This window comes from Dreissena polymorpha, chromosome 10 (assembly GCF_020536995.1).
Source record: "Dreissena polymorpha isolate Duluth1 chromosome 10, UMN_Dpol_1.0, whole genome shotgun sequence".
Taxonomy (NCBI): Eukaryota; Metazoa; Mollusca; class Bivalvia; order Myida; family Dreissenidae; genus Dreissena; species Dreissena polymorpha.
The window spans coordinates 10,069,592-10,087,707 of NC_068364.1; the positions used below are offsets into that span (position 1 = coordinate 10,069,592).

Consider the following 18,116-nt stretch of genomic DNA (forward strand, 5'->3'; position numbering starts at 1 on the left):
GGGTTAATCGGGATACACTGTAATATCATGGAGTTGATAACAACATAATCCAAATAATAAAGACATTATTTCACTGTATAACTTGTATTTTTCACTGATTTTATCATTGAATTACCAGGTTAAATCACTGATATTTTCCTATTAACCACAGGGGAGCTAAAATTTAATGATTATTTTATTGCATGTTTAAAAAAAAACAGTCTCAAAACCTGAATTCCATTTCACACTGTCGCCATAATGTTTGTATGTTTATAAACTGATTTCTGCTGGGAAAAAAACATGGATTTTGAGGACTTGTTTAAAAGTAATAACAGGCATCAATTGTTACATTAACAGTAGAATTATTGTATTTACTTGCACGACCACAGGTTGGAAAATGTTTAGGATAGCATTGTCAATGTACTTCAACTGGTACAGTATGGTGCTTGAACAAAAATATTGATTTGAATACCACACTCGTTAAAGCAATTGCGAAGAACAACATAAATGTTCTGATTTGTCATCATGAATAGTGTAGGGAAAGTTTTTGATGAAAGAAGAAGTATTTATAACTGTGTGTGTGTGGTGTTTTGTGGAGGGATGGGGCCAACACATGTCAGTGTCTTGTGCTGATTTGTTAAAACGTTGGCAGAAAGCATATTGTGCTAGAACATTATGTTTTTATATCTCCCCAGTTTTCGTCAGTTTTTATCTCTTGTTGGATTTTTTTTATTTTCAAGTTAGTGTTTGTGATGTTCATTTCTACTAGTTCTTTTAGTAAAATGGACTCCATATCTTTTACAGTTTTCTGTAAATTCAACCAGGTTTCTTTGCTCAACCTATTTCAACTTTGATTTCATCTTAATTGATTATCAAAACATTATCTTCAAATTTAATTCAATATGTTAAACTAATAACCTAGAAGAGGAGTACCGTTTTTTAAAGTGCTTTAGAGATTTTTTTTGCACAAATATTAGCTACACATTCCAGTTCATGAACAGTATGTTTATACAAATAAAGTGTGGTCTGCAGGTATCATGTTAGCGAGGCGAAAGTTACATTTTGCAACCTCTCAGCAGAGTTGTCATTCTGGAAGACAAATTATGTTTCAAACTATCAATAGGTTTACAAAGCAAGCATTCACATGACATTGTTCGATCAAAAAATCAAAAGGCCCTGTTTCAATATTTAATTGTAAGCATGCAACTTTTGCCAACATATAAATTAATTTTGTATACAAAGTTAATTTCACACCACATGGATACTATTGAACAAGTACGTCCATATTCCTAAATTTAAGGTATGTGTGGTATGTGTTACATTAGCATACTTGTTGAAAAGTTAAACAAAAGCTCAGCATGGAGCATGTTGTGCTCAGGGGAGCTAAAAAGAACAGAACAAAAATATTCTTCATTCAAGTTTCAAGAAGAACTTTCAGGCCAGTGAAACATACTTAAACTATAAGCAGTGTATACATTTTATTACAAAAAGTTTAAATTGCGAAAATATATTTTAATTTGCCTTTACAGACATAATGTAATTTGAACTAATAACCCCAACATTGAATATATAAATTGCGCATGTGAAGGAATTCTTCTTTAAGTGGAAAGAAATTTACCTCTTTATGATGTCTTAAAAGAGACATTAAAAAATTCATCAAAGGTACAGAAATAGACTGCTGCATTATATTGTAGGTTCTTTCGACTGGTTTACAAACTTGAACAAGGATGCTTTCTTAATGTGATGAGCTTCTAACCCGTGCTGAACTTGGTCGGATTTTTGTAAACACTCAATAATAGGACCATTTCTACTCAATATACGGCATAAAAAGTAGTTTCCTCTTATCTTTATTTTGTTTGTGCCGTCCATACGTTTAATTGTTGGATATTACATGTTGAGTTTATGGTTGTATTATCGCGCACAATTATTGTAGTTTTTACCATGTTTGCTACATTTGATTATATTCAACAAACATACTGAAACTTTAACAAAGAAAGAAAGCACAGGAATTAATATATTTCTGTTGTTGAACATTCTTATTGTTGCAGGGTATAAGTCCTGTATCCTTACTGATGCAGGGTAAAAGTCCAGTATCCTTATTGATGCAGGGTTAAGTCATGTATCCTTATTGATGCAAGGTATACATCATGTATCCTTATTGAAGCAAGGTAAAAGGCCTGTATCCTTATTGATGCAGGATATCAGTTGTGTATCCTTATTGATGCGAGTATAAGCCCCCCTGGTGGCCATGTTTTTTAAACTAACAGAAACCATTTCCAAACTAGTTCAAGATATCATTACGACAAATCTTCTGACCAAGTTTCATTAAGATCAGAAATAAATATTGCCTCTAAAGTATTAACAAGGCAAATGTTGACAATGGACCAAAGGCGATCACAAAAGCTCACCATGAGCACATTATGCTCAGGTGAACTTAAAATACACACTCACCCTCCCAACACCACATGTATAAATATGTAGCAAGTTGTGATATTTAAAATAAGACAATGGGGTGCAGACAACTTGACATAAGGGATTTTCTTACAAATTTTTAGAGAACCATAATGCAATTATACAATTACAAACATTAATCCTTTGAGCCTTTTGGTTTAAGAGGAAAGTATTTTAGAAAGTTATTTTGAAACATAATTCTATATTCATAATGTGAACCCTTTGTGGCATGCTGTGACATAAGGGTCAGCATTTGAGAACACTGCTGGTTTGTAGAGGGCAAATATTTGATGTTACATACATGTAACAAATATAACACTTTTGGATGCTGTGATGGATGTAATAAAGTCTGTTGTAACAGTAATAAAGGTACAGAAAAGTGGCAAATGTTTTTCTTATAAACAAATCGTATACTAACATACACAGTTTTAAACCAGTTATAATACAGATAGTAATGTCTGTTTACAATCACTGCTCTTAGGAAGGCATTTGTCTATTACTTTTGAAGCCACCATGCTTTTTGAAGTGTCACTGTAAGAGCAAGACACATAATCAGTTTTTTCTTAGTCGCACATCATTCTCATTTTTTATCCAAGAATACTACAAATTCTTAACACCAGACAGAGGAGCGGGTAGATGTCCAGAGTCCATAGCTAGTAGTACAGATTCAGTCTCCCAGACATGGTTCCCTAGGTAACTGGGTCCCCGTCTGCCTGTAAATTGGTCCGCATTGAGAGATACCTTTCATGATCCTGAAAAACAACAAAATATCTTTGTATTCATGGAAATGCAATGGTTTTGTGTTTTGCAAAAGTATTTACCAGTATTTTAACTTCATAATACATGCATCTCTTTCCCATGCATTGGGTTAGCCAGTTTCTTCTGTTCTCATGACTGCGTTTTATAAAATATTTTTCTAAGAGGATAGATGACCATATTAAGGACATCAAAATGACATTTAGAAAGAAAAATGACCTAACATACCTACAAGCTTCATTTCATATTTATATACAGTAATAGAATAACCATCAGAGACTTACATGCCCTGTTGAAAATGAAATAATAATTATAAAACATGTACGTTTTTAAGTCGTCTTTAAAAACTCATTTATTAGAAAATATGTAACTTTTTATGTGTATTATTTGTTTTTTTGGATTAAGGAATCATTTCTAGTCATCAATTGTTATCAACATTGATCCTATCTTCCATAAATGTTATGTATTCTCCATTTTTATAAGTGCCACTCTATGTCCTGCCACCAGCACAAAGGACCACAATGGAAATATGGGTTTACTCATTTTTGTGTTATCCTTGGTGTTAGTGTGTATGTCATGGTATATTTATCTTCATGTATGTGATATTTTTATATTTTGTACATGTTGTAAATGCCCATGTAGGCATTCCTTGCCGAAATAAATCTATCTATCTATATGTTAGAGATGTGGTGGATATGTTATCCTTATAGCTATTGGGAGGTCCCAGGTTTGATACCAAATGATGGACTGTTCTCAAGATCTTCTCCAAAGACAGCAAGTACTGGTTCTACACAGGAAACAGACTCTATAGTATCTCAATAAGCCTAGGCTTTGAATGCAATGGAGCTTACATAAATAGGTTAACACTAAATTTGATATGTTGATGCCAAACGCAATCTGACCTTTGCTGACACTGAAGGTTTGACCTTCCTGAAGGCTGCCTGGAAGTGCTCTTTCCTCACAATGATCGTCTCACTGGGTTGTGTCATCTGCCTCAAAATGGCTGCCTTCAGGGCCACTATGGACGCCTCACGTACCAAGGCTGCCAAATCAGCACCGCTACAATCAACATACAAGAACATGCACATCACAATCGAAAGTACATACAATTTATCAAATTATAATCTTTTAACATAATCAAGACTGCATTTGATCATTGTTATTTTTAAGTAGTTGAAACTATCTAAATATTAAATGAACACTTTTCTCGCAGTGACGTGTGATGATCACATGTAGTATATATACCTGTTACAGTTACATCTAATGACCACATAAAGTATATATACCTGTAACAATTACATCTAATGACCACATGTAGTATATATACCTGTTAAAGTTACATCTAGTGACCACATGTAGTATATATATATCTGTAACAGTTACATCAAATGACCACATGTAGTATATATATCTGTAACAATTACATCTAATGACCAATATAGTATATACATTATACATGTAAAAATAACAATGATTATTTACATACATAGTGCAGTAACAGCTAATTAAACAAATATGTGTTGCAGTTACAACTCATCTGATACAAAAATGTAAAAGTTACACATAATTTAATACATTGGTGTACCACTTACAAATAATTTGATACGAACATGTATCAGTAACATCTTATTTGATACATACGTGTAGCAGTTACACCTCTGGTCGGCCGCTATTTCTGAGAGACAAACGTCTGAACCCAGCTGAGGCCTGGTACCGTTCTGAATATCAAACACATGGCAATCACTCTCAAGAGAAAATAACATCACTATACAAACATTTAAAATCATGGAGCAGTCTGCCTGGCGATCAAAGGGTTCAAGTTTGATCCTCAATCTAGCAGCATTATCAAGGTCTTTTCCACAGACTCCAAGTATGGTTCAATACCTTATAGTGTCTCAATAAGCTTCAAGCTTTGGATAAAAATGTTAAACCAATGGGTTGTTACTAAAAACAAGAGCACCGCATAACGGGTGCCACGCTCGGCTGCGAAAGCTTGTCAGATTTTTTTTTTTAGAGGTCACAGTGACCTTGACCTTTGACCTAGTGACCCAAAATGGGTGTGGCGTGTAGAAGTCATCAAGGTGCATCTACATATGAAGTTTCAAAGTTGTAGGTGGAAGCACTTTGATTTTAGAGGCAATGTTAAGGTTTTTGTTAAAGTTTTATATTAGAGGTCACAGTGACCTTGACCTTTGACCTAGTGCCCAAAAATGGGTGTGGCATATAGTACTCATCAAGATGCAACTTCATATGAAGTTTCAAAGTTGTAGGTGGAAGCACTTTGATTTTAGAGCCTTTGTTAAAGTTTGATATTAGAGGTCACAGTGCTCTTGACCTTTGACCTAGTGACCCAAAAATGGGTGTGGCGTGTAAAACTCATTAAGGTGCATCTACATATGAAGTTTCAAAGTTGTAGGTGGAAGCACTTTGATTTTAGAGGCAATGTTAAGGTTTTTGTTAAAGTTTTATATTAGAGGTCACAGTGACCTTGACCTTTGACCTAGTGACCCAAAAATGGGTGTGGCATGTAGAACTCATCAAGGTGCAACCACATATGAAGTTTCAAAGTTGTAGGTGGAAGCACTTTGATTTTAGAGCCTATGTTAAAGATTGATATTAGAGGTCACAGTGACCTTGACCTTTGACCTAGTAACCCAAAAATGGGTGTGGCGTGTAGAACTCATCAAGGTGCATCTACATATGAAGTTTCAAAGTTGTAGATGGAAGCACTTTGATTTTAGAGCCAATGTTAAGGTTTAAGCAAGACGCCTAAGGCGGACGTCGGACGGCGGAAGAGCTGGCTATGACAATAGCTCGGGTTTTCTCTGAAAACAGCCTCGCTAATAACATTTTATACAGAAGTGTGAGAAAAGACAATGTCAAAATAACAATATATGATCAAGACGAAATCCATTTACAATATTATTTAAGAAATAATTTGGACTGTATTTCATTACAATTTTAACCCTTTCCGACTCAGAATCAAAGTGAAAATGGATATATGCAAACAGCATAAAACCAGAATTTGCCTGTGAGTAACTCACAGTCTGTTCAGGTTTTATGCTGTTTGCTGCTCATCAGTATCTAAGGGTTGGAAATGAAGCCTTTAAAACTCGAATCTTGAGAAAAAGGTCTTTAATTAAATTTAGCTTTCTAAGAGACTACAAATGCATCAAAATACGTATCTAAGTGGTAAATGGTTAACCACCATTATAAACAACTTAAACTCCGAGAGTCAGATGTGTCACCTAATGCCAAATTTCTAACATGCAATATGGGCATTAGTGTCACAAAGCACACCACGCTTACTAAACAAGTAAGTGCAAGAGACAGAAATAACCCCACCAAGATTGCCATTGAAATGGTGACTTTTACTTTGAGCCATCATGATTGACTCATGACTTCAGAGCATTTTCTGAATGAGATTAGCATTAGATGAATATCCTCCAATTGATATGGCCCATATCATATGGTAGATATAAATCATGCAGGCAAAATATGAAGGCTAAACTATTTATCTCAAGTGTGACCTTGACTTAGAGCTAGCATGACTGACACATGACTTGTCTACATCGTCTCAATAACCTAATCATTGCAACAAGTTAAAACAAGAGGGCCATTATGGCCCTGAATCGCTCACCTGACTAACCAAATACAATCCCATCCCAGATTTCATCAAGATAAACATTCAGACCAAATTTCATAAAGATTAGATGAAAACTGTGACCTCTATTGTTTACACATGTTTTTTCTATTATATGACCTAGTACCTAGTTTTTGACCCCAGGTGACCCAAATACAATCCCAACCGAGATTTCATCAAGATAAACATCCTGAACAAATTTTATAAAGATTGGATGAAAACTGTGACCTCTATTGTCTATACAAGGTTTTTCTATTATTTTACCTAGTGACCTAGTTTTTGACCTAGTGACCTTGTTTTTGACCTAGTGACCTAGTTTTTTACCCCAGATGACCCAAATACAATCCCAACCCAGATTTCATCAAGATAAACATTCTGACCAAATTTCATAAAGATTGGATGAAAACTGTGACCTCTATTGTCTATACAAGGTTTTTCTATTATTTACCTAGTGACCTAGTTTTTGACCTAGTGACCTAGTTTTTGACTCCAGATGACCCAAATACAATCCCAACCCATATTTCATCAAGAAAAACATTTTGACCAAATTATATAAAGATTGGATGAAAACTGTGACCTCTATTGTCAACACAAACAAATTGCTGACAGGTTTTCTATTATTTGACCTAGTGACCTAGTTTTTGACCTCAGATGACCCAAATACAATCCCAACCCAGATTTTATCAAGATAAACATTCTGACCAAACTTCATAAAGATTGGATGAAAACTGCAACCTATATTGTCTACACAAGGTTTTTCTATTATTTGACCTAGTTTTTGACCTAGTGACCTAGTTTTTGACCCCAGATGACCCAAATACAATCCCAACCCAGATTTTATCAAGATAAACTTTCTGACCAAATTTCATAAAGATTGGATGAAAACTGTGACCTCTACTGTCTTCACAAAGTTTTTCTAGTTTTTGACCTAGTGACCTAGTTTTTGACCCCAGGTGACCCAAATACAATCCCAACCCAGATTTTATCAAGATAAACATCCTGAACAAATTTTATAAAGATTGGATGAAAACTGTGACATCTTTTGTCTACACAAGGTTTTTCTATTATTTGACATAGTGACCTAGTTTTTGACCCCAGATGATCCAATACAATCCCAACCCAGATTTCATCAAGATAAACATTCTGACCAAATTTCATAAAGATTGGATGAAAACTTTGACCTCTATTGTCTATACAAGGTTTTTCTATTATTTTACCTAGTGACCTAGTTTTTGACCTAGTGACCTAGTTTTTGACCACAGATGACCCAAATACAATCCCAACCCAGATTTCATCAAGATAAACATTCTGACCAAATTTCATAAAGATTGGATGAAAACTGTGACCTCTATTGTCTATACAAGGTTTTTCTATTATTTTACCTAGTGACCTAGTTTTTGACCTAGTGACCTAGATTTTGACCCCAGATGACCCAAATACAATCCCAACCCAGATTTCATCAAGAAAAACATCTTGACCAAATTATATAAAGATTGGATGAAAACTGTGACCTCTATTGTCAACACAAACAAATTGTTGACAGGTTTTCTATTATTTGACCTAGTGACCTAGTTTTTGACCTCAGATGACCCAAATACAATCCCAACCCAGATTTTATCAAGATAAACATTCTGACCAAATTTCATAAAGATTGGATGAAAACTGCAACCTATATTGTCAACACAAGGTTTTTCTATTATTTGACCTAGTTTTTGACCTAGTGACCTAGTTTTTGACCCCAGATGACCCAAATACAATCCCAACCCAGATTTTATCAAGATAAACTTTCTGACCAAATTTCATAAAGATTGGATGGAAACTGTGACCTCTACTGTCTTCACAAAGTTTTTCTAGTTTTTGACCTAGTGACCTAGTTTTTGACCCCAGGTGACCCAAATACAATCCCAACCCAGATTTTATCAAGATAAACATCCTGAACAAATTTTATAAAGATTGGATGAAAACTGTGACATCTTTTGTCTACACAAGGTTTTTCTATTATTTGACATAGTGACCTAGTTTTTGACCCCAGATGATCCAATACAATCCCAACCCAGATTTCATCAAGATAAACATTCTGACCAAATTTCATAAAGATTGGATGAAAACTTTGACCTCTATTGTCTATACAAGGTTTTTCTATTATTTTACCTAGTGACCTAGTTTTTGACCTAGTGACCAAGTTTTTGACCACAGATGACCCAAATACAATCCCAACCCAGATTTCATCAAGATAAACATTCTGACCAAATTTCATAAAGATTGGATGAAAACTGTGACCTCTATTGTCTATACAAGGTTTTTCTATTATTTTACCTAGTGACCTAGTTTTTGACCTAGTGACCTAGTTTTTGACCCCAGATGACCCAAATACAATCCCAACCCAGATTTCATCAAGAAAAACATCTTGACCAAATTATATAAAGATTGGATGAAAACTGTGACCTCTATTGTCAACACAAACAAATTGTTGACAGGTTTTCTATTATTTGACCTAGTGACCTAGTTTTTGACCTCAGATGACCCAAATACAATCCCAACCCAGATTTTATCAAGATAAACATTCTGACCAAATTTCATAAAGATTGGATGAAAACTGCGACCTCTATTGTCTACACAAGGTTTTTCTATTATTTGACCTAGTTTTTGACCTAGTGACCTAGTTTTTGACCCCAGATGACCCAAATACAATCCCAACCCAGATTTTATCAAGATAAACATTCTGACCAAATTTCATTATTATTGGATGAAAACTGTGACCTCTACTGTCTTCACAAGGTTTTTCTATTATTTGACCTAGTTTTTGACCCCAGATGACCCAAATACAATCCCAACCCAGATTTTATCAAGATAAACATTCTGACCAAATTTCATAAAGATTGGATGAAAACTGTGACCTCTACTGTCTACACAAGGTTTTTCTATTATTTGACCTAGTTTTTGACCTAGTAACCTAGTTTTTGACCCCAGATGACCCAAATACAATCCCAACCCAGATTTCATCAAGATAAACATTCTGACCAAATTTCATAAAGATTGGATAAAAACTGCGACCTCTATAGTCTACACAAGGTTTTTCTATTATTTGACCTATTATGTGACCTAGTTTTGACCTAGTGACCTAGTTTTTGACCCCAGATGACCTAAATACAATCCCAACCCAGATTTCATCAAGATAAACATTCTGACCAAATTATATAAAGATTGGATGAAAACTGTGACCTCTACTGTCTACACAAACAAATTGTTGATGGACAGACGCACGCACGCACACACATACGGACGCCAGACATCACATGGTCACATAAGCTCACCATGTCACTTCGTGACAGGTGAGCTAAAAAAAAACTTCAAAAGGTACAGGAGATAATGAACAGATACAAAAATGATGGCTCAAACGTGGGACTTCAAAGTGCCGCCTTGAGTAGGTGTAACTGACCAATCCCTTCTGCTAATTGCTTTCTGCCAATTACCTAAATCATTTAGCCAAGTTTCATGAAAATCCTTCAAGTGATATAGGATATATGGAGAGGACTCTAATACAGGGTTTAACTTTTGGCCTTGACATATCATCTTGACCTTGGGTCAGATGAATTCACCTTAAGATTTCATGAAAATCCTTCAAAGGGTATAGGAGACATGGAGCCGACTAAAGAATGGAGGCTCAAACATTTGCCCTTGACCTTCACCTTAAGAGGCATGACTCGTGCCTTTAGCAACTCTTTATACTTGAATATTTGAGGCAATAGGACATACAGATCAGACATCACAATAAAAGCTCAAATTTTTGACAAGTACGGCTTGGCTTTGAGCTAGCATAACTGACTCATGATTTGTGCACATCAGCTCAATGTCCTTATTTGAAGCAAGTTTCATAAACATCTATCAGAGGTTATAAGAGATAAGGAGTGGTCACACGAAAGTGTTACACAAAGACTCGGGGACTGACCTTCAGTCTGACACCTGGATAGACAAAGGGCATTCCTATATTCCCTATAATTTATTTCATACCTTAGTGATACACTTCAGGATATCATACTTCAGTGATATGGTTCACGATAGCAAACCTTAGTGATATGGTTCAGGATATCATACCTTAGTGATACAATTCAGAATATCCTACCATATTGGCACATTTCATGATATCATACCTTAGTTTTATGGTTCATGATATTATACAATAGTGGCACAGTTCAGGATATCATACAATAGTGATACAGTTTAGGTTATCATACCAATGTGATAAAGTTCAGGATATCATACCTTAGTGATCAATTCAGGATATCATGCCAAAGTGAGACAGTTCAGCGCATCATACTTTAGTGATACACTTCAGGATATAATACCTTAGTATTACAGTTCAGGATATCATACCTTAGTGATATGGTTCATGATATCATACCTAAGTGATATGAATCAGGATATTATACCTTAGTGATACAGTTCAGAATATCATACCTTAGTGATATGGTTCATGATATCATATCTTGGTGATACGGTTCAGGATACCATACCTTAGTTATACAGTTCAGGATATCATACCTAAGTGATACAGTTCATGATATCATACCAAAGTGATACAGTTCAGCATATCATACCTTAGTGATACACTTCAGGATATCATACCTTAGTATTACAGTTCAGGATATCATACCTTAGTAATATGGTTCATGATATCATACCTAAGTGATATGGTTCAGGATATCATACCTTAGTGATAGAGTTCAGGATATCATTCCTTACTGATACAGTTCAGGATATCATACCTTTGTGATACACTTCAGGATATCATACCTTAGTGATATGGTTTATGATTTACAGTGAACCCGTGTTAATCCGGAATTCGATAGTCCGGAAATCTCGCGATCCGGACGAAAGTCAATCTGAACAGATTTATTATGCAGTTTTTTACCCTGTTAAGTCCCGAATCTCGCGTTCCGGATCCGGACGTAGATTTTGCGACATCCATCTGTGTATTTAGCAGTAATTATGTCTTGTCAATCCGTATGCTTCCCAACATGACACCTTAATCGCCCACCAGCCGTATAAACAAAAGCGCAATCACTGAGGCGTGAAGTATTGTTGTATTATACTTAATTGACAAACGTCGTTTAAACAAAAGCGCGATCACCGAGTCGTGAAATATTATTGTGTTTAGGCGTGATAGCTAATAGGCGTGACTAAACATGATTTGTCTCCGACTTTAAACTTAAATTGATGTCGGCAGTACACAATGCATCTTAAATGACACACTTGGTTTGATGTTTAATTTTCTTTAATGTCTTTGATGAGCTGAACACGTGACCAATTAAGACGCTGATTACAATCGGACCGTCATCACAAAACTGTTAAACACTTAAAATGACATGCTAATTCAGAAAATTTAACACGAGATACACGCAGTCTTCATGGAAAGTGTATACAGCAACGACATATTGATTCAATACATAGCTATCAACGCTTACTGTGTGATTGTAACATTTACAAAGCTTTACGTCATGTGTGTACTTGTACTAAAATTCGGTTATGCGTTTTTGTATTTACATTGTTTAACATTTGATTTTTGAAACTAAATAAATGTCTGCGTAACAAGAAAATTTACTTCTTGATGCGAAATAAGTATGTAAATGTACATAAACATAAGGATTACAATATGTCATAAGGTAAATATTTAACTTTTGAAACGGCACTGGTTCGATAATCCGGAAGATTTGTTAATCCAGAAATTTCTGCCGGAACGGACGTGTCCGGATAAACGCGGGTTCACTGTATACCTAAGTGATACAGTTCAGGATATCATATCTTAGTGATACGGTTCAGAATATCATACCATAATGATACAGTTCATGATATCATACCTTAGTGATACGGTTTAGGACATCACACCTAAGTGATACAGTTCATGATATCATACCTTAGTTATACAGTTCAGAATATCATACCATAATGATACAGTTCAGCATATCATACCTTAGTGATAGACTTCATGATATAATACCTTAGTATTACAGTTCATGATATCATACCTTAGTGATATGGTTAATGATATCATACCTAAGTGATATGGTTCAGGATATCATACCTAAGTGATATGGTTCAGGATATCATACCTTAGTGATACAGTTCAGAATGTCATACCTTCGTGATACACTTCAGGATATCATACCTTAGTGATATGGTTTATGATTTATACGAAAGTGATATGGTTCAGGATATCATACCCTAGTGATACAGTTCAGGATATCACACCTAAGTGATACATTTCATGATATCATACCATAGTAATACAAGTAAGGATATCATTCAATAAAGATAAAGTGTTTAGGGTATCACACCTAGGTGATACAATTCAGGATATCATACCCTAGTGATACATTTCAGGATATCATACCTTAGTGATACAGTTCAGCATATCATACCTTAGTGATACATTTAAGGATATCATACCTTTGTGATAGAGTTCAGCATATCTTATCTTAGTGATACAGTTCAGGATATTATACCTTAGTGATATGGTTCAGGATATCATACCTTAGTGATTTGGTTCAGGATATCATACCTTAGTGATACACTTCAGGATATCATACCATAATTATACACTTCAGGATATCATACCACAGTTATACACTTCAGGATATCAGACCTTAGTGATGCACTTCATGATATCATACCAAAGTGATACAGTTCAGGATATCATACCTTAGTGATACAGTACATCATAAAGTACATCATATCATAACCTTAGTGATACAGTTCAGCATATCATAACCTTAGTGATACAGTTCAGCATATCATAACCTTAGTGATACAGTTCAGCATATCATACCTTAGTGATACAGTTCAGCATATCATACCTTAGTGATACAGTTCAGCATATCATAACCTTTGTGATACAGTTCAGCATATCATAACCTTAGTGATACAGTTCAGCATATCATAACCTTTGTGATACAGTTCAGCATATCATACCTTAGTGATACAGTTCAGCATATCATAACCTTAGTGATACAGTTCAGCATATCATAACCTTTGTGATACAGTTCAGCATATCATACCTTTGTGATACAGTTCAGGATATCATACCTTTGTGATACAGTTCAGCATATCATAACCTTTGTGATACAGTTCAGCATATCATAACCTTAGTAATACAGTTCAGCATATCATAACCTTTGTGATACAGTTCAGCATATCATACCTTTGTGATACAGTTCAGCATATCATAACCTTTGTGATACAGTTCAGCATATCATACCTTTGTCATACAGTTCAGCATATCATAACCTTAGTGATACAGTTCAGCATATTAAAACCTTTATGATACAGTTCAGCATATCATAACCTTTGTGATACAGTTCAGCATATCATAACCTTAGTGATACAGTTCAGCATATCATAACCTTTGTCATACAGTTCAGCATATCATAACCTTAGTGATACAGTTCAGCATATCATAACCTTTGTGATACAGTTCAGCATATCATACCTTTGTGATACAGTTCAGTATATTATAACCTTTGTGATACAGTTCAGCATATCATAACCTTTATGATACAGTTCAGCATATCATAACCTTTGTGATACAGTTCAGCATATCATAACCTTAGTGATACAGTTCAGCATATCATAACCTTTGTCATACAGTTCAGCATATCATAACCTTAGTGATACAGTTCAGCATATCATAACCTTTGTGATACAGTTCAGCATATCATAACCTTAGTGATACAGTTCAGCATATCATAACCTTAGTGATACAGTTCAGCATATCATAGCCTTAGTGATACAGTTCAGCATATCATACCTTAGTGATACAGTTCAGCATATCATAACCTTAGTGATACAGTTCAGCATATCATACCTTAGTGATACAGTTCAGCATATCATACCTTAGTGATACAGTTCAGCATATCATAACCTTTGTGATACAGTTCAGCGTATCATAACCTTTATGATACAGTTCAGCATATCATAACCTTTATGATACAGTTCAGCATATCATACCTTAGTGATACAGTTCAGCATATCATAACCTTTGTCATACAGTTCAGCATATCATAACCTTTATGATACAGTTTAGCATATCATAACCTTAGTGATACAGTTCAGCATATCATAACCTTTGTGATACAGTCCAGCATATCATAACCTTAGTGATACAGTTCAGCATATCATAACCTTAGTGATACAGTTCAGCATATCATACCTTAGTGATACAGTTCAGCATATCATAACCTTAGTGATACAGTTCAGCATATCATAACCTTTGTGATACAGTTCAGCATATCATACCTTTGTGATACAGTTCAGCATATCATAACCTTTGTGATACAGTTCAGCATATCATAACCTTTGTGATACAGTTCAGCATATCATAACCTTTGTGATACAGTTCAGCATATCATACCTTTGTGATACAGTTCAGGATATCATACCTTAGTGATACAGCTCAGAATATCATACCATTTGTGATACAGTTCAGGATATCATACCTTAGTGATACAGTTCAGCATATCATAACCTTTGTGATACAGTTCAGCATATCATAACATTTGTGATTCAGTTCAGCATATCATACCTTTGTGATACAGTTCAGGATATCATACCTTTGTGATACAGTTCAGCATATCATACCTTAGTGATACAGTTCAGCATATCATAACCTTTGTGATACAGTTCAGCATATCATACCTTAGTGATGCAGTTCAGCATATCATAACCTTAGTGATAGAGTTCAGCATATCATAACCTTTGTGATAAAGTTCAGCATATCATACCTTTGTGATACAGTTCAGCATATCATACCTTTGTGATACAGTTCAGGATATCCAGTCTATCCTCCAAACAGGGCAGTCCAACATACAGTGTCTTGTCCAGACGCCCTGGTCGCAGAACTGCTGGGTCAATAATGTCTGAAAAACAGGACAGTGTTTACATAATTGATTGTTTACATTCACATACAAATTACACAAAAAATAACCAATAAATATGGTGGACTGATTGATGCTCACCAATGATGTGCTTTCTAAAATGTATTGGTCAATAGAAAGACATTTATGCAATAGGTATTTGAGAGATCAACAGACTGAAACTATGTAACCTTATCTAACCATGAGGCAGAATGATGTGAGAATATAACACTGACCTGACCATGGAGCGGAATGGTGTGACAATATGACACTGACCTGACCATGGGGCGGAATGGTGTGACAATATGACACCTGGGGGCATAAAAACTTTTTTGTGAAAAAACTCAAGTTTTCACTTAACAATCTAACCAGAAATGACAAAGTATGCCGACTGACACAGAAATAAACAAATTGCCAGCCAATGCCCATGTCTAAGGAAGATTATCTCTCAGCCTCGCCCAGAGGTACCTGGCCTGTTGGTGGCGGCCATGATGTAGACCTGTCTGCGCTCCTCCAGGCCATCCATCTCTGTCAGCAGCTGGTTCACCACCCGCGCACTGGAGTTGCCCTAGCAACACAATCTGTAGACTTGAACAATAGTCCTTGAAATCAAACCTTAAATATTTCACTTAAGAACACCTTGTCCAAAATAACGTCATGTTCAATACAGCTGAAACATCCTGTCCATGATGGTTTGCTTTAAGTATCAAAGTGATCCAAACAGTGTTGTTCTAACAATGTGCAAATATTTTTTGGAAACAAAATAGGAACATAAATCCATTTAAATAAATCAGTGGAATCTGTATGTGTTGCTAAAACATACAGCTATATAAGTACACGTGTTCATGTCTGTAAAACATACAGCTATATTAAGAAGAATGAAGTCTGTTTTTAGTATTTTTTAGAAATTGCAAAATTTTGAACACAAAACAAGAAGATCCATTTGATAAACACTTATGCCCACAGTGGAATCATTATCAGAAATGAATCAATGGCTCATTTGAGTAAGTCAAGGTCCAAAAGAAGGTCTATGTCAAGGTCATAAAGGTGATGTGAGTGTGTTGAGTGTTCATAGATAACGTCCATGGAAGTTTCACAGACTTGTAGCAAGCAGTCTTGATTTTAGATGAAATACATCATTTTGGGTTAACAGAGAATTTTTCCGTAAACAAAACACAAATGGTCATTATTGACAGAATTTTATTTATTTTGGCTCGTAATTGTCCATTGTTAAATATATTTGCAAAATTAAACTTCTGGAAGTAATTAGATTTTTAGTAGGTTTTTTACTATTATGTGAGGCCAAGCAAACCTCAGAGTGCCCAGATCGCTTTGGGCAGAGTGCATCCAGTTCATCAAAGAATATCACGCAAGGGGCGGAGTTACGTGCCCGCTGGAAGACAGTACGCACTGCTCTCTCGCTCTCACCAACGTACTGAAAACAGACCAGAGTAAATCACGCTGCAACAACTAATGTCTCATTGTGTAATAGGTTATTAAAATCATGCTTTAGTAATTCCAAGATAAAAAGGGGTATTACTTAACGATTTTGAATAAAGAATGGTAAAACATGCACTTGCACAACCTCATCTCAATATCATAAGAAACTTTGCATGCAAGTTTGAATGTCGTGCCTTAATAAGTGTAGAAGTGCTAAATCAAACAAGATTGTGTCTTGGGACATACACAGATGTCTATGGTGAGTCTAATATAACCCATAGTTTAATAATTAATGACATTTAAACTGTAATTATATATAAAGGCATAAACACAATTGTAACAAAGTCCTAGAAAAGCTTAGCTATAGAAAGAAATGCCTACTGAAAACTTGTTTACATCAGATGTCTTTAAATAGTTCTATTTGTGAAGAATAATGTTTTAAAATATGTAATACAACATTGCGATTTTCAGTTGTTTCTTTGCAAATATATTATTGCCATGGCATTTTACATCCAAAACCAAAGTTTAAAAAAATATTACCAAACAAGTAAAGATTATCAGAGATTCAAAGTTGCTACCCTGAATTTTTTTTTTTAATATTTTTTTTAATCATTTTAATAAAATGTTCACCCTTGTGAACATTAATATCGATAACGCAATTTGGTTTATAATTATACATACATTCATTATCTTTGCATTTATGGTAGTACATGAGTTGTAACAGAAATAAAAGAAAATAATGTGTTCTTATTTCCACATAATAAAACTGAAAAGTACCAATCTCTTTTGATACACGCTCCTCTTGAGATGTTGGTACAATTAAGTAATTAATGGTAACGTTCAAATAATGCAGCAAACATTGGTAAATGATTAAAATTCTCTTCATTTGATTCTTGTTTCTGTCACTGTTTTGGAAATTGTCAATCTAGAGACTGGAG

The 18,116-nt window shown here is 34.9% G+C and overlaps 1 protein-coding gene across 3 annotated transcripts in view; it reads right to left on the reverse strand.

The window, feature by feature from the left end:
• Positions 1-2,515: 2,515 nt before the first annotated feature.
• The window catches only part of LOC127847485 (nuclear valosin-containing protein-like), a 46,058-nt gene continuing 30,457 nt past the window's right edge, over positions 2,516-18,116 (reverse strand). For all 3 annotated transcript variants that reach the window (XM_052379447.1, XM_052379445.1, XM_052379446.1), the window contains 6 exons: positions 17,051-17,173; positions 16,207-16,306; positions 15,635-15,741; positions 4,828-4,904; positions 4,089-4,245; positions 2,516-3,182 (listed from right to left, as the gene is read on the reverse strand). In XM_052379447.1, the coding sequence (XP_052235407.1) occupies positions 3,120-3,182; positions 4,089-4,245; positions 4,828-4,904; positions 15,635-15,741; positions 16,207-16,306; positions 17,051-17,173 (627 nt within the window). In that variant the 3' untranslated portion in view covers positions 2,516-3,119. The remainder of the gene's footprint in view (positions 3,183-4,088; positions 4,246-4,827; positions 4,905-15,634; positions 15,742-16,206; positions 16,307-17,050; positions 17,174-18,116) is intronic.